The sequence below is a fragment of the Antechinus flavipes genome, chromosome 2 (genome assembly GCF_016432865.1).
Source record: "Antechinus flavipes isolate AdamAnt ecotype Samford, QLD, Australia chromosome 2, AdamAnt_v2, whole genome shotgun sequence".
NCBI classification, from domain to species: Eukaryota; Metazoa; Chordata; class Mammalia; order Dasyuromorphia; family Dasyuridae; genus Antechinus; species Antechinus flavipes.
Window position 1 is genome coordinate 145,550,222 of NC_067399.1, and position 23,327 is coordinate 145,573,548.

General features: G+C 32.5%; 1 protein-coding gene across 2 annotated transcripts in view; it reads right to left on the minus strand.

Annotated features, from left to right (window-relative positions):
* The window catches only part of HMBOX1 (homeobox containing 1), a 250,258-nt gene that overhangs the window by 54,555 nt on the left and 172,376 nt on the right, over positions 1–23,327 (minus strand). For both annotated transcript variants that reach the window (XM_051975742.1, XM_051975741.1), the window contains exon 6: positions 13,110–13,263. In XM_051975742.1, coding sequence (XP_051831702.1) covers positions 13,110–13,263 — 154 coding nt within the window. The remainder of the gene's footprint in view (positions 1–13,109; positions 13,264–23,327) is intronic.

Below are 23,327 nucleotides of genomic sequence, written 5' to 3' on the forward strand. Positions count from 1 at the left end.
TTCCTATCCCTGATGCCTCTTTAATTAAATTCTGCTCTATAACATCATTACTATTACTTAACCTTTCCCCATCCAAGAATCCCTCTCTTGACTTCTTCCTTTACTCTTTGCTTCCCCATCTGCCCCTCTCTCGCCCCTTACTTCTTTATAGATTTTGAAGGATGCTATACCCTTCACAGTATATATATGTAGTGTAGCCTATTGAGGCAATGGGTTATCAAACCATTCTCGATGTGAGAAGGTTTTCAGAATTACAAGCCCTCCTCCCCCTTCTAATGTCTCTTCTTCCTCTGTACCTCATTTGTATGACATACTTATTATTTTTATCTTGACTCTGTTAATCTTTCTTTTGGACGCCTTACTGTTGATATGAATCTTAATGTATAATATACATTTCCTATGTAAAAAACAAAACAATTTGTCCATGTTTAAACAGTCTCCATATTGAGTTCCTTAAAATTGATCTTTGATTGGCTCATATCTTAAATATAAGTTGTTTGTGTTGAGTTTGTGTTTTGTTGATAACTTGCAGATTTTCAGGATTTGCTGATTGAAGATCCATTTTTCTCATTTAAAATTTTTGATAATTTTGCTGGATATAGTATTTTTGCCCACAGGCCTAGTTTTTCTGCTTGTCTATAGATATGATTCTAAGACTTTTGGTCTTTTATTGTAACTGCTGACAAGTCTTATAAAATTCTAACTGTAGCTACAGTTTATTTGAATTGTTTTTTTTTTCCTTCTTTTTTCTTGAAAAATTTTCTCTTTGATCTTGAGGTTTCAAAATTTGGCAATAATGTTCCTGTGTGTTTTCCACAAAGGATCTCTTTGTGGAGATTTTTTTATTTCTATTTTCCCCTCATGTTCCATCACTACAGGACAATTTTTTTGGATTACTTCCTGCATTACTGTGTCAAAATTCTCTTTTCAGTTACGACTTTCTTGTAGTCCAATTATTCTTATATTTTCTTTTCTCAATCTGTTAAATACAATATATGCATACATGTCCAAACAGTTATTTTGCTGTATAAAGAGTCGGACTTTGAAATAGTGTACAATTAGTCTATGAAGGAAATCAAAAATGCAGGTGGACAAAAATAGAGGGATTAGGAATTTTATGTAGTGGTTCATAGTCATCTCCCTGAGTTCTTTCGCTAGGTGTAGCTGGTTCAGTTCATTACTGCTCCATTGGAACTGATTTGGTTCATCTCATTGTTAAAGAGGGCCATGTCCATCAGAATTGATCATCTTATAGTATTGCTGTTGAAGTATATAATGATCTTCTGGTCCTGCTCATTTCACTCAGCATCAGTTCATGTAAGTCTCGCCAAGCCTCTCTGTATTCATCCTGCTGGTCATTTCTTACAGAACAATAATATTCCATAACATTCATATACCACAATTTACCCAACCATTCTCTAATTGATGGGCATTCACTCTTAAAAAATTCCAACCAGATCATGCCATACCCTTAACTTATAGCCCTACACCTCTCCTGTTTTTCAGTACCAAACCCAAAAAAAGGAAAAAAAAAAAAAAGGAAAAGGAAGAAAGTAGTACATATTTTTTGGTCCCACTTCCTGTTATCATTTATTTATCAACTCTTTAGATTCTGATTATACCACTTAATTAAAAACTTCTATCTTCAAAGTCACCACCTATCTATTAAATGTCAAATGAGCTTTTACCAACTCTTAACCTTTTTGACCTCTTTGCCACATTTGGCACAATAGATCACCTTCTCATTTAGCCTGCTCAATCTTCTTTATAACATTTGACACTTAACTAACTGCTTTCTTCTGGATATTCTCTCCTCTGGGTTTTTATGATATGTCTCTCTCGGTTACCCTACTGCCTGTCTTGACTGTTCTGGTTTCATCATCTCCTGGTTGATTATTCATGTCACGACTACAGGTGTACACTAAGTTTTTGTCTTGTTCTCTCAGCTCTTTTTCTTTATACTTCTTCATTCATTAACTTGCTTGGGTTCAATAATACTTTCATTGCTGAAGATGATTATCAGATCTATATATCCAGCTCAAGTCTCTCTTCTGAGCTCTACTTGCACATATCCACCTATCAATGAGACATTCCAAATTGTAAGTCCAAGAAATATCTGAAACAAAACACATTCTTTTTTTCCTTTAAAGCCCACTCCTCTTCTGAACTTCTTTGCTTCCTTTAAGAAATCACCATCCCTCATATCACCAGTTTTATTTTTGGCATTATCCTCCTATGAAACCACTATACCCACATATCCAGTTATAGTTGTCAAATCCTGTCACTTCTATCTTTACAACATCTCTTACATTCAGTGCCTTTATTCAACTTATCACCTTAGTTATGGTTTTTATCCTTTCTTGCCTAAACTTCTGCAATAGTCACTCTGCCTTAAGAATTTCCCTAGTGTAGTCAAGTCCTCATATTATTGCTAAAATGATTTTGTTAAGCCACAAGTTTGATCAAGTCATACCTTAAGAAAATAAATTCTAAAGCCTATCACTGCCATTTTGTTGTTGTTGTTGTTGAGACAGGGTCTCCCTATCTTGTCCAGGCTAGAAGTGCCACTCATGGACTAATTCTATTATTAAACAGCATGGCAGCTCTATAATTTTTTCTAGCCTGGGGGAGTTTTGTCACTCAGTAGGTCTCCTAGTGACCCCCTGATACCAGATTCAATGAGAAGATCTGATCAGTTTCACTGGCCAATTACAGTTCAGAACTCAGGAAATTCATGAGCTTTAGTCTCCTCAAGGGGCAGGGATTACAAATGTATACTAACATGCCTGGTTTCCTATTGCATAGGAACATAAATTCCTGTTTCACTTTTAAATTCTTTACAACTTGATTTGAATCTACCTTTCCAATTTTGATTGATTCGAATTTGGTTTTTTAATGATTTACTAGGAACCAACAAAAAAAAATTCTATACCCCCCTTGAAATGATTTGTGTAAGGAAATCACAAATCCACTGCATACAGCTTGTAATTGATGACATATATTAAATTAAACATGGTAGCAAAAACATTTCCTTGCTTCTGTGTTCCCCTTTGAATCTCCCTATAGTCTCTTCTGTATATTTTTAAAATGTCTTCATACTCTTGTCCTTTTCTTTCCTATTTTTTTAAAGCATCCCTATGATTACTTCCCTAACAAAACATTTAAAATTTTTCAAAGGTACCTAGCCCCTACCTACCAAACATGTGGTTATAACTTAAGTAATTCTCCTCACTTCAAAATTGTTATCAAATTTTTCCCATCTCTCTCTGAATCCATCCCTTTTGTCATTTCATACAATACAACAATATTTTATTACATTCATATGGCATAACTTGTTCAATCATTCTCAAATTGGAGGGTCTCCACTTTGTTTAAAGTTCACTGCAACACAAACTGCCATTATAAATATATATTGTCATACTTATAAATAAAATTTTTGTATATACATAGCACTCCATTTCTCAAATCTTTTTCTTTTCACTGGCTGCTTCCAAGCCTGGAATTCATTATTTTCTCATCAACCCACTGTTGTTTCCTTCCTTTCCTTGACCTTTATGTAGCTCCAACTTATGCGTGAAGCCTTTCTTGATCCTCAGTGGTTAGTCTTCCTACTCCTCCACAATTGTCTTCTGTATTCTGCATATATTTATATGTACTGGATCATAAGTTACCAGACAGAAACCAAAAATCTTAAAAGGAGGAGCTTTTTCATTTTTGTCTTGGTATACATAACACCTATTTACAGTGCCTGACACATAGTAGGCAATTAACAAAAGCTTGCTGATTATTTAACAGATAATGAAACCTGTGAAAATAAGGAGAGCAACTTGCAAAAGGTTGGAGTTAGAATTCAAACTAAAAGTCAGGTTTTTCAATCTCAACCAAATATTCATTTTCTAAAATCAGATCATCTTTTTTAAAAAAACCTAAATTCTATATACAGTTTTAGTATGTTATACCTGTTTTCTTTGTTATATTTGTAATGTACTGTACTTTTCCACTAAATTACCATGGAACTTTAAATTTGTACTGCATTTTTAGAGTTCCTCTGCCCCTCTGGCTCACATATTTTGTCTTTCTCTTAAAAGTGATAATAAGGTAGAGTGAAAAGAGCTGAGTATGTGAAATTAAGAAGGCATGAATAGGAGTCCCAGGGGTAGGAACAAGATGGCAGAGTAAAACGAGGAAGCTGCTTGAGCTCTTCCAGTTTCCCTCGACAAACCACATGAAACCAAGCCTCTGAACAGAGTGTGATGGAATGAAACCATTTTCCAATTCAATATGGATTTAAAAACTTCAAGAAAAGCCATTCTCATTGAGGTGAAAAAGGTGCTCAGCCCGGGAAAGCCGGGAAGAGGGTCTTAATCAGAATTAAGACCCTCAGTTCTAGCTCAGTAGAAAAGATCAGTGGAGCAGCCTCTAGTCCCAGCTCAGAAAGCAAACTTTAAGAAACCAGGCTATTTAAAATATAGCAGGCAAAGCTACCCCCAGAAAACACAAGGGGCTCCTATGCTCAAAGCCAAGGCTCAGGCATGCACAGGGAGCTTGGAATAGCCCTACCTTTGCCCCAGAGGCAGAGCTTGACTATAAAAGTTTAAAAAAAAAAAAAAAAAAAAAGGAAATGCTAAAAGAAAAGGAAAGAAAATGAGCAAGAAACAGAAAAGAACCTAAACCACAGAAAGATACTATGGTGACAGGACAGATCAAAACACAAACTCAGATGAGGACAAAATGCCCACAGAGGAAATCTCAAAGTGTGATATGAAGTGGTCTCAAGCCCAAAGAGACTTCTTGGAAGTCTCTTGGAAAACACTTTAAAAGGCAAATAAGAGAGGTAGAAGAAAAAATGAGAAAAGAAATGAGAGGTATCCAACAAAGAGTCAACTACTTGGAAAAAGAAGGCAGTTCCTTAAAAAAATCCTGGCTAAATGCAAAAAAAAAAAAAAAATTGCGGAAAAGAATGCCTTCAAAAGTAGAATTAATCAATTGGTTAAAAAAAAAAAGACACAAAAGCTAACTGAAGAAAATCACACATTAAAAACTGGAACAGGGCAAATGGAAGCTAAGGACTCTATGAAACAGTAAGAATCAGTTAAAACAAACTAAAAAGAATGAAAAAATGGAAAAGAATGTGAAATGCCTCATTAAAAAAACAACCAACTTTGAAAACAGATCCAGAAGAGAGATATATCATCAATTACAAGCTGTATTATCAGGTAGTGGATTACCTGAAAGCTGTGACCAAAACCAAACCAAACCAAACCAAACCCTGGATAGCATTGTTCGAGATCACCAAGGAAAATTACTCAGAAATTCTAAAAACAGAAGGGTATACTCTTGTCCCTCTTGTTCCTTTTTTTTTTTTTTAAAGCATCCCTATCATTACTTCTCTAACAAAACATCTTAAAATTTTCAAAGGTACCCTGCCCCTATTTACCTAATATGTGGTTATAACTTGATCACCTTTCTAAAGAGATCCCACAAGAAAAACCCCAAGGAACACTGTTACAAAATTCCAAAACTATAGTCTCAAGGAAAAAATACTGCAAGCTGACAGACAAAAGCCATTCAAGTATCAAGGAAAAACAGTCTGGATTACTTAGGACCTAGCAGCTTCTACAGTAAAGGATCAGAGGGCCTGGAATACCATTTCTGGATGGCAAAGGACCTGGGGTTACAACCAAGAATTAACTACCTAGCAAGACTCAGGATCATTTTTTAGGGGAAAAGATGGATCTTCAATGAAATAAGAGACTTTCAATGAACATCTCTATTGAAAAAAACCAGACCTAAACAGAAAATTTAATCTACAAACACAGGACTCAAGAGAAGCATAGATAGGTAAACAGGGGGAAAATGTGTATTATTTAAGAGTATACTATTTACATCCCTAGATGGGAATATGATAACTTGTGAACTGGGGCAGACAGAGGGGCATACCTCATGGACAGAGGGTCTGATTGTGAATGGACTCTGAAGTGATATCAAAGAAAAAGACATTAAAGGGTAGAAAAAGATCTGTATTAGAAGAAGAGGAAGAGGCATAATAAAACAAATTAGATCACATGAAGAGGCACAAAAGACAAGGGAAAGAAAGGAAGGAGATGAGCATTGTCTGAAGCTTGATCGCATCAGCTTTGGTCCTAAGAGGGAATAACTTAATCATTCAGTTTAGCACAGAAATTTATCTAACCCTATAAAGAAGTAGGAGGAGAAAGAGGAAAGAAAAGGGAGGGACTGGATAGAAGGGAAAGCAGAATCACTAAGGAAAAAGGTAAAAGAAGAGAGAAGGGTGATAGAAGATAAAGTAGTGGAGGAGTGAGTCAAAAAAGAAAACAAAACACTATTAAGGACAGGGTGGAAAGAGAGAACAAAAGTATATACAGAGGAGAAAATAGGATGGAGGGAAATATAAACCGGTAATCATAACTGTGAATGTGAATGGCATGAAATCTCCCATAAAAAATAGAAGGGAACAGCACAGTGGATTAAAAAAAAATCCTACAATATGTTGTTTACAAGAAACACATTTGACACAGAGAGATACACACAGAGTAAAGGTAAAGGGCTGGAACAGAATTTATTATGCTTCAGCTGAAATAAAAAAAAAAGCAGGGATGGCAATTCTGATCTCAGATAATACAAAAGTAAAAACAGATCTAATTAAAAGAGATAAAGAAGGAAAGTACATCTTGATAAAAGGTGCCCTAAACAATGAAGAGGTAAACACATTAAATGTATATGCACCAAGAAGTAGAGCATACGAATTCCCAGAGACTATATTAAGCCAGTTTATAAGAAATAGACAGCAAAACTATACCAGTGGCGGAATCTCATCCTTCCTTTCTTAGAATTAGAAAAATCTATCCATAAAACAAATAAGAAAGAAACTAGAGAGGTTAATAGGATTCTAGAAAACCTAAGTATGATAGACCTCTGGAGAAAATTGAATAGAGAGAGAAAGGAATACACATTTTTCTTGGCAGTACATGCCACCTACATAAAAACTGACCAGGTATATTAGGACACAAAAACCTCACAATCAAATGCAGAAAGGCAGAAATAGTAATTGCTTACTTTTTAGACCCCAATGCAATAAAAATTATATTCAATAAAGTACCAGGGAAAGATAGACTAAAAACCAATTAGAAGTTAAATAATCTAATTCTAAAAAATGAATGGGTCAAACAATAAATCATACATACACTCCATAATTTCATCTAAGAGAATGAGACAACTACCAAAACTTATGGGAAGCAGCCAAAGCAGTTCTTAGGTGCAATTTTAAATCTCTAAATAGCTAAATGAATACAATAGAGAAAGAAATCAATGAATTGGGCATAGAATTTAAAAAGCTAGAAAAAGAACAAATTTAAAACTTCCAACTAAATACCAAATTAGAAATTCTGAAACTCAAAGGAGAGATTAATAAAATTGAAATTAAGAAAACTATTGAATTAATAAAACTAACAGTTGATTTTTTTTTCATAAAAAAACCCAACAAAATAGATAAGCCTAAAGGAAAGAAAAAAACCAAATCACCAACATCAAAAATGAAAAGGGTGAACTTGCCACCAATGAAAAAAATTAAAGAAATAATTAGGAGCTATTTTGCCCAATTGTATGGCAGCAAATCCAACAATCTAAATGAAATGGATGAATATTAAAAATATATATATATATATAAATTGTTCAGATTAACAGAAGAGAAAATAAATTACTTAAATAGTCCCATTTTAGAAAAGGAAATTGAACACGCTATTAATGAATTTCCTAAGAAAAAATTTGGTTCAGTTTCCTGCCGGGGATGAAATTCTTAGGTAATGGTGGGGTAGATACTCTTTTTTTTTTTTTTTTTTTTTTTTTTGACTGAGGCAATTGGGGTTAAATGACTTGCCCCAGGTCACACACAGCTAAGAAGTGTTAAGTGTCTGAGGCTAAGGGATGGTGCTCTATCCACTATACCATTTAGCTGCCCCTGGGTGCTCCTTCTTCATCTGGCTGTATCTTTTATGCCCATGCCATTTCTCACTTTACCTTCACCACCCTAATTTGTTTCTGCCATATGTCTGACAAATTTTTTTTAGCAATTTTTGAATCAAGAGAAGAAACTTACAACTAATTCTCCTTGAATTTCTTAATAACTGTTATTTTTGATAAGCTTTTAGAACTTTACTGGGATGTTTGTGAGGGATCAGGGTGGAAATTATGAGTAAAGGGAAAAAATAAAAACAGAACATAATGGAAGAAATATTTTAAAATAAAGCCAGATTTAAAAAAACCAGAAGAATAAAGTAGCTTAATAAGTCTAAGGAGAGAATCATAGAAAAGAATATCTGGGCATGATGACTACAAAAAAATTAAATGAAATATAAAAAATGGAATTGTAAGAAACAAAAAAATGGCAAGGAGAATTAATACCTAAAAACACTAATAGCAAATTTTACCTAAGACTTTAACTCTCTGAAAATTTAAACAGGACAAACAAGAAAATTATCACAAAAGAAAAAATAAAATGATAATATTTAAATAGCAAAAAAAGATATAACATGCATATTTTTTTAAAAAAGTTATCTGGAAAACAAATAAAACAGAGATAATATCAAATTACTTAAAGATGATGAAAGTGCCTTCCTTCTCCCCCATATCTCAAACCTTAGCTGCCACAATCAGAAAAATCATAAAAAAAAAATCATAAACGAACATTGTCAAGGATCAGGAATAAAAAATGATAATAGGAAAAATCCACTAGTAACCTCCTTTAAAAAATTGTCAAATGAAAACTAACAGGAAAATCAGAGAAAAAGTCCAGAGATGACCAAATCAAAGAAAAAGTACTATAAACATTCAAATAACAAGAATCATTAATCAAGATCACATAAGATTTGGAAGCTGAAAAGGATGGCTTAATAAGACATTTTGAAAAGTAAAAAATAAAAGGTTAACAATTAAGCAGAAGTTATCTAGCAAAAATAAGTATGACTCTACAAGGGCAAAAAATAGACCTTTCATAACACAAAGGATTTTCTGATATTCCTGATGAATAGTTAGAATTGACTTTATGCTTTGAAATGGAGGAGTCAAGAAAAATTTAGGTAAACTGTTTACATGCTAAAAATAATCTCCCAATACTGTGAGCTCCACAATGGTAGGACTGTCCTTTGCCTCTTTTTGTATCTCCAGGACTTAAGAGTGATGCCTGCCACATAGTAGCCATCTGATTAATAGCAAAAGAAAGACGTCCTCAGATAGACCCAGTATCGTCAAAGGTGACAGAAAACGTTTACACAAACAGAGAACTTGGGAGTGATTTTGATTTATGTGATGGACTTAGGAGAATGAAATAGAATGAACCAGAGGATCATGATGCAGGAGAAAGGAGTAGGATAGAGAGAAAAAAAATCATTCTCTCATTTAGTAAGAGTATATGAAATGAAGAGTATACATATGTGGAGGAAGGAATGGGGAGAATGGGCCTATTGTGAAGCTCACATTCATCTAAACTGGACAAAAAAGGGTTGACAAACTCAAACACACAAGCAGACACAAACAAAGAAATTTGTAAAAATGTATTAAACTCAAATGGGAAATAAGTGGGGGGAAAGAGAGGTTTAAGAAGAAATGCAGGACAGGAAAGAGAACAATCATAAGCTCATAAATAAATGCAGAAAAGTAGAAATATTAAGCATAGTATTTATTGATTATAATGTATATTGAATAAACTTATATGCAATAAAAAAATCTTTTTTTTTAATGGTCAGTCATTTTAATTGGGTCATAACCAACAATTCAAGGGACAATTAAAAGAATAGGTAATATATTGGCAGACTTCCATGTTCCAGTGATTTCCATAAAGTCTTAAGTTGTTTTGGTTTCTTTGGTGAGGCAATTGTAGTTAAATGACTTACTAAAGTCACATAGCTAGTAAGCATGAGGTATCTGAGATTGGATTTCAACTTAAGTCCTCTTGACTACAGAATCAGTGCTCTGTCCATTATGACACCTAGCTTCCCCCTACCTTTAGCTTTTAAGTTTTCTTAAGACAAAATTTCACCTCTCATAATGTGTTACAAAATGTGGATGCACTTAATCTAATGATACTGTGATCACTACTTTGATTTCATTCTGGATCAATTGATTCTCCTCCATTCCACTGGCTCAAAATACCTCAATAAAAGGCCTTTTAAGGAAGAATTTTTTAAAAATAGACTAAATAAGTTAAAGAATTGGTGGGCTAGAAACCAAATTATAGAAAAAAAAATTGAGTATTTTATCAAAGAAAATTACAATATAACATAGTTCATGAAATGCAGCTAAAGTACTGAGAGGTTAAATAGTCATCTAGCAGTCTAAACTCTCTGATTTTAAAGAGTGATCAAAAGATAAGAGAAAGGAAAAACAACAAATTTGGCACAAAATTTAAGAAAAAACTAGAAAAATGACAAATCAAAACACCCTAAATACTAGAGTAGAAATTTTGAAAATCAAATAAGAGATTAACAAAAATGAAAAAAAAATTACTGAATTGAAAAATAAAGCTAGAACTCCAAAGCTACTATTTTGACCCAGTTATGTATGCTACTAATTGGCCTATAATCCAAAGAGATCAAAGAAATAGAAAAAGTGCCATACAAAACCATTTACAACAGCTCTTTGGTTTTTTGTTTGTTCGTTTTTTGTAGTATTAAAGAAGTAGAAACTAAAAAGGTTTTCATTTATTGGGGAATGGTTAATCAAATTACGATATGTAAATGTAATCAAATTTTAGTGGATATTAAGAGATTAAGAAATGGATGATATCAGAGAAACCTGAGAATGAGCTGAACAGAACAAAACATTTGATACAATAACAACAATATTTTAAAGAAAAACAATTTTTAAAGATGTAAAAACTCTGAATGGAATGACCACCTAATATTCCAAAGGACTGATGATGAAACATACTAGTTACCTCTTTATAAGGATATAATACTCAAGATGCAAAATAAGATACCTTTTTTTTTTTGACAAATGGGAATTTGTTTTGTTTTACTACACATATTTGTTAAATGTGTTTTGTTGTTCTTCTTTTTTTAATCTCCCAAGACCAGCAGTGAAGAGATAGTATTACATCAAAGGATAGATATGCTTGAGAGTACGGGAAAAAAAAGGCATGGTGGTGGTGAAAACTGTGATTTATAAATGTGGACGTGAGAAAAACAATGAAAGACAAATAAACATTGACTACAAGAAACATTGAAAGCTACAGGTTTGCCTATTATAGATAAAAATGAGAATGACATTAACAATAGAGACTATTTGGAAAAGAAAAAAATAGGATCACGAAGTCCATGCCATATAAAGATTATTTCAGAGGCTTAGGGATATTATGTCTAGAAAAGAGAAAACTCAAGGGAGATGTGGCACCTTTCTTCAAGTGTCTGAGAGCTATAATGGAAAAAGTATTAAACTTATTCTCTTTGTCCCAGAAGACAGAATCAGGAAAAATGAGTGGGAGTTGTAAAAAGGTAAATTCAGTCTTGATATGGGAAAAAACTTTTTTTTTTAAATAACAACTAGAACTCATGCACATTACAATTAGTGAAAACATAACACCACTTCCAACCACAAAGTACATATAATTATATAATTACATCTTTCTTTCTTTCCTTCCCTCCTCTCCTCCTCCTCCTTTCTCCCTAATCCTCTCTCTCTCTCTCCTCCCCCCTCCCTCTCTCTCCCTCCCTCCTCTCTTCCTCTTCCTCTCCCTTTCTCTCTCTCATCATATCCATATTCAAGCCATACATATTTTACTGAAATATTTCCCCCTAGGTTTCTGAGACCTCTTTATTTTTTTTTTTTTAATCAAAGCTTTTTATTTACAAAACATATACATGGTAATTTTTCAACACTGACCCTTGCAAAGCCTTCTGTTCCAAATTATCCCCTCCTTGAAATATTCTTAATATATACAATTCTAATGGGTACTCTCATTTTACTTATCTATAATACATAAATTCTATTTAATCTGTTAAATATTTTCCCCAGTACTTAAGAAAAGCTTACTTTTATTTATTTTCTTTTTAAAAAAAAGCTTGGTAAAATTAATTACTTAAAAATCCTGATTCTATTTGTAGTCAGGGATCCTAAACTTGAACACCTGACTTCTTAATGATTCAGTGAATGTTTGCTAAGCCTGTTATATTTAGACTACTCAATAACAGAGAACAGTAATAGGCCATCCCTTCCTGAAAGAAAAGAACTATTTATTTTTGTCTTTGTATTCTCAGTGCCCACCTCATAGGAGATACAATACTCATTAATTAATTGATTTGTATGTAGAGAATATAAAATACATGACTCCCCTCCTCAATGAATTCATAAGTCATCTAGAGAAAAAATAAAGTTACAAAATGACATATAAACATTTACAAAACAATAGCAATAAAAATGTTATAAAATAATCTGAATACAATAGCACTGAAGGACAATGAATAAAGGATTAATTTGGTAGGATTAATAAGATAAGCCTTTCTGGAAGAGGCAGAGTTGGAAGTGAAAGAAGGAAGAGATAGAAATTGAAAAAAGTGAAACTTGAGATATGAATTGAAAAAAATGAAATTTTTCTAGGAGAGAAAATGATCTTCCCAAAAAAGAATTTTCATTCCAATGAATTTCAATGTATTTATAAATGATTTCATTCAGAGCCAATTATTGATAAATTATTAATTAGAGCTAAATAATATAAAAATGAAGAGAGTATTTAAAATTCAGTTTAAAATGTGACATAAGAAAACAACTCAGGATAAGAACCAAAAGGAGAAAGTCATAAAAACAAAATGAAAATTAAGTAAATAAATTATGATCTAGATCCCCAAAATTCAAAAACAATTACTCATCTGTGAAAATATTCAATTTAAGGGCCATGTAAGATTCAGATTCTAATATGACAGTACCTACAATACTAAAATATTTCTTAAATGGGACTTATATGGAAACTAGTAGATAACCTCAAGAAAAAAATAAAAGCACTTGTTGGATTCTAGTCAAGGATTTAAATGCTTTTGGTAATTTCTCTTCTAAATTTAGAAAATATCTCACTCAAACTATTAAGAAGAGAACAAATGTACCTTTCCATGACAGCCAGGCACTCTTTTCTCCAAGTAAATCGGCTACCACGCCGTAGTCTGAAGGTGCCAGATGTTGCAGTGACTGGGGGAGGTGTCTGTCTCCATTCTGGGTCTTCTACTGGAATAGGAGCAGGTCTCATACTTAGAGTAGCACCTAAAATAAAAATAATTTTCCTTAACAGGATGAAGAGTCTTTAAGTGTTTAAAAACACTAAGGAAATTATGTCATGTAATCCATGAACAAATCTACCATATTATTCTGTCCTATCTTTCCATTTCAATCCCTAGCAATTAACATACTAACTTCTTACAATATCTGGCTCACATTTATTTAGACTTTTAAAGAATGCAAAAAGTACTTTTCAAAAATTATCTCACTTGATATTTATGATCACCCTGTAAAGATTTCATAATGAGGATTCCGACCTTCTTTAATTTTATTTAAATAATATAACTTTAGATAAAAATATTTTGGTAGGGAATTTCCCCCATATCTTTCTTTCTTTCTTTTTTTAATAACTTTTTATTGATAGAAACTCATGCCAGGGTAATTTTTTACAACATTATCCCTTGCATTCACTTCTGTTCTGATTTTTCCCCTCCCTTCCTCCACTCCCTCCCCCAGAGGGCAAGCAATCCTTTACATGTTGAATAGGTTACAGTATATCCTGGATACAATATACGTGTGCAGAACCGAACAGTTTTCTTGTTGCACAGGGAGAATTGAATTTAGAAGGTATAAATAACCCAGGAAGAAAAACAAAAATGCAAGCAGTTTATATTCATCTCCCAGTGTTCTTTCTTTGGGTGTAGCTGCTTCTGCCCATCTTTGATCAATTGAAACTGAATTAGCTCTCTTTATCGAAGAGATCCACTTCCTCCCCCATCTTTCCAGAGAGAAGGAAGAAATCTTAGACAAAACAAATTGGGTAAAAAGTAATCTAGATTCCTCCACAGTTTCACAGAAGAAATGGAATTTAAGAATATCTTGAAGGACTTTTATCTTGAAGATATAATATCTTGAAATAATTTTTTTATGTTGACTGACCTATTTGGTTCTTCTTGTTTAGAATGGGTTTAATTTTACACCTCCTGATTCTGATAATAACAGGAAGATGATGTGAGGATCAACTGTGATGAATTTGGCTCTTTTACACAGTGAGGTGATTCATTCAAGCCAATGCTAGCAGACTTGTGATGTAGAGAGCAATGCACATCCAGAAAGAGGCCTATGGGGATCACAACATAATATTTTCACCTTTTTTGTTGTTTGCTGCTTTTTAAATTTTTTTTCCTTTTTGATGTGATTTTTCTTGTGCATAATACGATAAATGATAAATGAGGAAATATATTTACAAGAATTGCACGTGTTTAACCCATACTGCATTACTTGCTGTTTAAAGGAAGGGATGGGGAAAAGAAGGGAGAAGAATTTGGAAAATAAAGTTTTACAAGATGCAAACTATCTCTGCATTTATTTTGAAAATTAAAAGATGCTATTAAAAAGGTTTTTTAAGAAAGAAAAATTTCCTTAGTAAACAATTTTTATTTAGTAGAAAAAAATGATAAAAAATGGTTTATGGAAATTCCTCAATATATTGCAGGATTATTTCAGATTTTTACAATTGTAACCTTTCATTTCCCTCCTCAGGTATTTTATGTTTTCAATAAATAAAAACTCATTAATATAGACAATTAATAAAGAAAGTGCAACAGGAAGGGGCCATTTTTCTTGGCAAATCTTTTCTTCTGAAATAACAGCTAACTAAATGGATATGAGCTGTTTTTAAATGTCAAGTACTTTAGTAGAAATGTAAACATTTGATATAGTAATTATAAATCATCTGTCAATTCATTAAATCAGTTTTGATTGGACTACTAATCAGTACTTTACTGACCAAATTCCTCCAACTATGTACTGAATATATTAAATTATGTTTTTAGAAGTTATTATCCAAAATGTTCACTGCTTCCCTCCCCCACCCCCACAATGGCCTGAATTATTTTTTTTTCCTGTATATTTCTCTTGGAATGAAATTTAGGGTAGGTAAGAATTATTTCAGTCTTTGTATTTGTATTTCTAGTGTGTAGCTTAGTGCCTGCTATATAGTAAATTTTTAAAAATTCTTATTTTTAAAGTGTTTTTATACATTTTATTTATAGATTACTTCCACCCTTTAAGGGTTCTTATTACACAATAAAACAATTAAGTAAAACAAACACTATTGTAATGCCATTTAAAAGTGAAATAACTTGAATTCCACTTCACTCCCTCCATACTTCTCTAATTTTTAAAAAATTAATATAAATATTTGATTTTCTTCCCCCTTCTACCCCATTGGGAGGAGAGAGGGGGGAAGAAAAATACATTTCTTTCTTTCTTTCTTTTTTTTTTTTTTGCCTTTTTTTCCCTAGAGCAATTGGGGTTAAGTGACTTGCCAGGGTCACACAGCTAGGAAGTATTAAGTGTCTAAGATCAAATTTGAACTCAGGTCTTCTTGCTGTCCGGGCTGGTGCTCTATCCACTGCACCGCCTAGCTGCCCTGAAAATTACATTTCTTATAATAAATATGTAGAGTCAAGAAAAACAAGTTTTGTTAATAATGGCATACAAAAATATATGTCTCAAATTCACATGCTAAATTCATCACTTCTCTATAATGGATAGTATGTTTCATCATCATCTATTAGAATTATGAATAGTCATTGTTATTGATCAGAGTATGCACTGTTGTTATTTTACAAATTGTTCTCCAAGTTCTACCCATTTAATTTTTCACCAATAAGTACATAAAAGCCATTAAAATTATTCATTTTTATAACAATGTTGTTATGATATACATTGATATACTGGTTCTGCTCAATTCATTTTGCATCAGTTCATTAAGTTTTTCTCTTTCTTTCTGAAATATATACTTCATTTCTTACAAAACAATAGTACTACCACATTCACATAACAAAAATTATTCAGCCTTTCCTTGATTGTTTGAAATCCTCTTAGTGTCTATTTTTTTTTTTTTTTTTTTTGGCTACCACAAAAAGAGCTACTGTACATAATTTTGAATATAAAAGGGTCTATTCCTTTTTGTTTGATCTCTTCTGGGAACAGGCTTAGTAGTGATATTCCTGGGTCTAAGGACACAAGTCATAGGAGATGTTTAATGTGTTCACTGATTGATCAAAAGACATCTTATTATGTAATTTGGCATGTTTTTGTATAATTATATGTATATTTCCTTAAACACACACAGAGAAATGTCTTATCTCAAATGCTAAATAGCCGAGGGGTTTTCTACTGTGTACTTACTTCACTAGAATTATATATAGTTTATGCTGCCAATTGGGAATAATGCCTTGCATACAGCACATTGCAATAAAAGTTTTATGAATTAATCTCAAAGTGCCTTACATATTAGACAGATATATAATCAAAATTATACATTTAATTTCCTAGCCATTTATCTTTACCTTTTGTGGTCAAGAATTCTTCAAACCATTAATAATAGTGATAATATTAACAAAAGGTAGCATTTATATAGGTGCTGTAAGATTTGCAAAGTATTTCATATAGGTTATTGTTTGATCCTCACAATATTCCTGTAAGGGTAGGTGGCAGCATTATCCTCTTTTTAAAGAAGAAACTAATTTGAGAAAGAATAAGTGACTTGCCGGGAATTAAATATATAACTGAGTTTCTGAGATCAAATTTGAACTCAGGGATTTCTGATTACATGTTGTGGTCATTCTATTCACTACACCAATTCTAAAAGGTATGTATCTCCTTCCCTATGTCTCTAATTTGTTTATGATGTAATCTTTTATATCAAAATCTTGTATTCATTTGGAGATTTTATTGTATTATATGGTATGAATTCTTTATTTGAACTCAATACCAGCAATTCTGCTCTACCATCCTACCAGCAATTTTTACAGACTACCTGTGTAATAAAAGTTTATCAAATACAATGTATATTCATTTGCTTCTGTAAGGTTGTGTACATAAATTGTACTACAGATAAACTTCTGTTTTCTTTTATTTTTTTTTGCTGAGGCAATTAGGGTTAAGTGACTTGCCCAGGGTCACAGCTAAGAAGAGTTAAATGTTTGAGTCGAGATTTGAACTCTTGACTGCAGGGCTGGTGCTCCACTGCTCCACCTAGCTACCCCAAACTTTTTTTTTTTTTTAAACAAGCAGTTTTGATGATTACTACTTTATACAACAGTTTGTAATGTGGTACTTTAAAGGACACTTTCCTTACCACTTTAATACACACACACACACACACACACACACACACACAGTATATCTTTTGAGATTCTTGACTTTTTTTTCCTCTAGAAAAATTCTGTTCTGTCCCCAACCCCCTATTCTATAATGAAATCTTTTGGTAGTTTGAGTGTTATGGCAATGAATAAGCAACTAACCTATTATCATCTTTATTTTACTGGCTTAGCCCAGTCTTAAAAAAAAATAATATTTCTTCAATTACTTTGGTAGATCTTTATTTGTGTAAAGATTATTATGCAATTGCATTCCTATAATTTCTGTGTGTTCTTGGCTGGCAGAACAAATATTTTTAAACATTTGATAGTTATTTGAATGTTATTTCATTTTCTGTCTTTCTCTTCTGAGCTGTGTTGGTAATATATAGAAAGACTGATTATTTTCCTGGGTTTATTTTATATCCTTTGTTGAAGTTATCATTTCAATTAACTTTTTCTGTTTTCAAATTCTAAAGTTTTTTAAAATAGGCCATCATACCATCTACAAAAAGTGATAATGTTGCCTCTTCTTTACCTGTGTTTATTGCCTTAATTTCTTTTTCTTATCCTGTTGCCATGGTGAACATTTCAATAACTATATCAAACAATTACAGTGGCAATGGACATCTTTGCTTCTTGTTCTTACTTCACTACAAAGACCTCTAACATTTTTCCACTGCAGATAATGCGTAGCTCTTGGATTAAGATAAACACTGCTTATCATATGAAGGAAAGCTTTATCTATTTCTATACATTTTTTCCTGTTTTTTAAAAACAAAAATGGTTATCATATTCTCTTAAAAGTTTTTTATTTTAGTCTTTTGATATAACCATATCATTTAAATTAGATTTCTTTTTCTGGCTGTTTTATACTTTTTCCATCATTGGACTCAAATTTATATTCTTAATAGAAGTCCAACCAAGTTTTGGTGTATAACCATATAAGAATGTTGCTATGATCAATATGAAAATACTTTCTTCAATATTTTTAGGTTCAAGTTTATTAGAGATAGTGGACTACAGTTTTTTCTATTTCTTGTCTCCCTACTTTAGTCATTAAGATCATATTTGATTTTTTTTTTCAGAAGGGACCTCTAAAACTATTTAATCCAATGTTTATATGAACAAGATTCCATCTACCATAGCTTTTAAAAAGTGGTCATCTAATCTTTATTTGAAGACTTTTAAAACTTTTCAAAATTTTTCTTTTTTTATTGTAGCTTTTTATTTACAAGATATATGCATGGGTAATTTTTCAGCATTGACAGTTGCAAAACCTTTTGTTCCAACTTTTCCCCTCCTTCCCCTCACCCCCTCCTCCAGATGCCAGGTTGACCAATATATATTAAAGTATAAGTTAAATACAGTTATTTTGCTGTACAAAAAGAATTGGATTTTGAAACAGTGTACAATTAGCCTGTCAAGGAAATAAAAAATGCAGGCGGACAAAAATAGAAGTATTGGGAATTCTATGTAGTGGTTCATAGTCATCTCCCATAGTTCTTTCTCTGGGTGTAGCTGGTTCAATTCATTACTGCTCCATTGGAACTGAGTTAGTTCATCTCATTGTTGAAGAGGGCCATGTCCATCAAAATTGATCATCATATAGTATTGTTGTTGAAGTACATAACGATCTCCTGGTCCTGCTCATTTCACTCAGCATCAGTTCATGTAAGTCGTTCCAGGCCTTTCTGAAATCATCCTGCTGGTCACTTCTTACAGAACAGTAATATTCCATAACATTCATATACCATAATTTATTCAGACATTCTCCAATTGATGGGCATCCACTCAGTTTCCAGTTTCTGGCCACTACAAAGAGGGCTGCCATAAACATTCTTGTACATACAGGTCCCTTTCCCGTCTTTAAAATCTCTTTGGGATATAAACCCAGTAGAAACACTGCTGGACCAAAGGGTATGCACAGTCTGATAACTTTTTGAGCATAGTTCCAAAATGTTCTCCAGAATGGCTGGATGTATTCACAATTCCACCAACAATGTATCAGTGTCCCAATTTTCCCACATCCCTTCCAACATTCCGCATTAAAAGATCATATTTGTATCATGGAAGTTACTTGATAGTGTCTTTTATTTCCTTACTTTTTACACATAGCTTACGTGTAGTATTATAATTAATTTTTTTCATATGTTTGATAGAATTTATATGTAAATCCATCTTGTCATGGGTTTTTTCCTATGGAGTTTATAGTCATTTCTTTTTTTCTTTGGCAGAGTTATTTGAATTTCTAGTTCTTACTAATCTGAACATTTTATATTTATAAATATTTCAAATTATTAATTTTGTTGCCACAATAGTTTCTAATATTTTCATTCATTTTCTTTTGTGAAAACTTTTTTTTTTTTTTTGACTTTGGGAATTTGGTTTTCTTCCTACTCCTCAATATAGGGAACAAGTAAACTTTTAAATCTCCAAATCTCCCAGGCCACATCCAGTATATGATCTTCATTTCTTTTCACCATCTTCCCTTCACTTTTCCTTTTTTCATGTATACTACCATGTTGTAATGTAGTCCCATCAAAAAAGTAATGATTCACCTGTAAGCAAGTTGTCACTAGGTTCTATTCATAATTCCCTCTGTTCATCTCTTTTCTGTTATCTTTAATCAGATTTCTACTTTTACTCCCGTTTTCTTGTGTACATTTGGAAAGAATTTTCTTGCTGGTTTCTCTGCTATTAAAACTCCGGCTATTTTCATTTCTGTTATTTGGGATCTTTGAGATACAAATCTCTTTAGTAAGGATTTTCTTAATCCTTTTAGTAAGAGTTCAACCTCTTTCGTATTATTAGATACCCATCCATCTTTTTTCCCTATATGGTTAAATTCAGATTTGCAAGGTAGGCCACTCTGGGCTGCATCCCGAGTTCCCACTGTACTTTAGAACATGTTACTCCATTAGCCTGTCTTATCTGAATATACTTTACTTTACACGTAAAGGTTTTTTCCTTTATCATTGTAAAACTTATTGTTTCTGAAATCAAGCTCCAAATGTAGCCCCAATGTTTAGAGTCCCCTCCTTACTTCTTAACCCAGGCTCTCTGTGATTTCTCAAAACTAACCTGCTAATTCAGGCTTACATGCTCAACACCTTCCCACCTCCCTCAGTCTCCTTTGCCTTCTGAGCTTTCCTTTCAAGAGGGCAGAATGTGTACTTTCCAGTTCATAGTACTTTTTATCTGAAGCTCTACTTGGTTTTTAAACTACACAGAACAAGATGCTCTCCCCTCCGTGACAACTTTTCAAATTTCCTTTTATGTATAGTCATTCCCCATTAAGCCGTAAGCTCTTTAAGAGCAGGGGCTGTCATGTCTTTTTCTTATTTGCATTCCCAGTGCTTAGAATAGTGCCTGACACATAGTATCTGTTAATAAATGTTTACTGAATTGACCTGAATTCTTTCAAATGAAGTTTCATTTTTCACATTCAGAAGTTCTAGAGAGTTCTATAAATCCATCATTAAGGATGTTTTTCTTTTTTTTGTTGTTCTAGAAGATCTATAATTCTTGATATATTGTCCTTTGGTATTCTATGATTTTTATGTCTTTATACATCCTGTATCTGAGATCACTATATTTGCTTTCACAGTGAGCATATTTTCTTTAAATTTAATTTTTATTTTATTTTTTGCTAAGGCAACTGGGGTTAAGTGACTTGCCCAAGGTCACACAGCTAGGAAGTGTTAAGTGTCTTAGACCAGATTTGAACTCAGGTCCTCCTGAAGTCAGGGCTGGTATTCTATCCACTGCACCACCTAGCTGCCCTGAGTATATTTTCTTTTAATGGTAATGCTTTATTTACTTCTTTTCTTCCAGCCTCTCCTTCCCTTTTACATATTTGCATCCTCAATTTATTATTCTTGCTTTTATTTCTTTGGTGAAGCACACCACTGAATTCCTGTTTTTACATTTTGCCCGTTATTTTTTTTCTGTGCAGCTCAAAAATTCTGTTCTCAAAATTCTCATTATACTTTTAAAGCATTCAGAAGCAGCATGCGTAGTTCCATATTCTCAAATTCCACAGAGCCCTGTCTCTTCAAATGTTGGATCGTTTCCCTTCATTTGTCAGTATTTATTCAGATGCCTGAACCTGTTGTTAAGTTTTTTTCCCCCTATTTTAACTTTTTTCCTATTGTCTGTTTATATTTAAAGCCTCTGAGTTCTGTTCTTCCTGAAATTTTTGGAAATTTGCTTTTTTCCCCTTTTATTTCCCTATTATTCACTTTCTGACTCTCTCTCCTCTGACTGTTAGATCCCAAAGCATCTTAGCCTCTTCATACATGGGGCAATTCAATTTACCAGCCTAGGTTTTTGTCCCAAATACCTTTAGAATGATCAGAACTGGTCCCAGTTGGGTTTTTTCTTTCAGATATGGTGGAGTACTGCTTCTCCCTGCAAATACTATTGTATCCTATCCTGATATCCTACTCCTTTTTTTCAAAAGCTCTTTAATGACTTTAATTTTTATTATTTTATGCTCAAAAAAGAATGTTTAATATTTTTTGTTTTTCTGCACTTATTTATGAGTTTATGTTCTAGCACATAGTTAATTTTTTCATTCAGTAACTTTTGTATATCGATCATATTTAACTTTGTTAAGTCCTTAATTTCTTCCTTGTTTTTGGTTGGAAAGATTTGGTTTCTCTAGGTTTTAAGGAGGAACAGTATGTTTTTCTCTGTGTTCTTGTTTTGAAAGTGTAAAAGGAGAGGTTCCTTGTTTCATATAGACAAATATGAGAACTATATATCTTAAGTTTAAATGTATATATTGGATTCCTTTTCCTCTTCGGACATTTTCATTGCTCAAGGAAAAACTACTTATCTTAAGAAATCCAACCAATTGACTGCTTAATAGTATTAATCTTTAAAGAAATGGAAGCTAGAAATGGCAAACTATTACAGTTGTCAAGAAAATATCAAATAGAAGCATGAATAGATAGACAAGGCCAAAATAACTGAATAACAGCAAATTTCTATATGATTACTTATATATACTTTTTGATGTTTCTGTTAACTTTGCTATTCAACTCTAGATTTTATCAAAAATGCTTTAAAAGTGCTTTATTTCATTAAATATTCATTTTCTCCCCACTAGTATTATACTCTATTTTTGTTAAGTAGATTATTCTTGCTTATATTCCTAGAACCTTTACTTTCTAGAACTCCATATTCTAAGACCTGTATTCCTTTTAAGGGGTAGATGCTAAAACCTTATGATCCTGAAAAGGCTACATGATACTTGACTTTGTTTTTTTAGATTGGTTACAGTATTTTCTTCTTGACCTGGGAGTTCTGGATTTTAGCTATAGTATTCTGAAGAGTTTTCATTTGGGGCTTTCATTCAGGTGCAGACCAGTATATTCTTTCAGTTTCTATTTTGTCCTTCTAAAATATATGGGAATTTTTCATTCATAATTTCTTGAAATATGATGTGTAGACCTTTTTCTTGTTCATAGTTTTCAGGTAGGTCAATGATTCTTAAATTTTTTCTCAATTTATTTTTCAGGTCACTTTAAAAAAAAATTCAAATTTTCTTTTATTTTTTCATCTTTTAACTTTGTTCTACTATTACCTAACAGAATTATTATCTTCTATCTGGCCAATTATGATTTTTAAGTAATTATAATTTTCATAATTTTATTGTATCACTCTCATCTATCTCCCCCACTACTACTCTTATCTTAGCACTAAAAAACAAAAATCAAACTTCATTGATTCTTCTAAGAATTCTTTTTTTGGGGGACTTGAGTCTGATTCACATTATTCTTTGAGATTTTGCTTTTAGATGTTTTCAAGACATTGATTTCTGTGCCATTTATTGAACTTTCTTGTTTCCACAGTAGCTGTTTATGGTCAGGTTATTTTTCTTTTCTTTTCTGCTCATTTTTCTAAGTTACTTCTTTACTTTGGACTGTATGGGTTCTGCTCTCCTCTAGG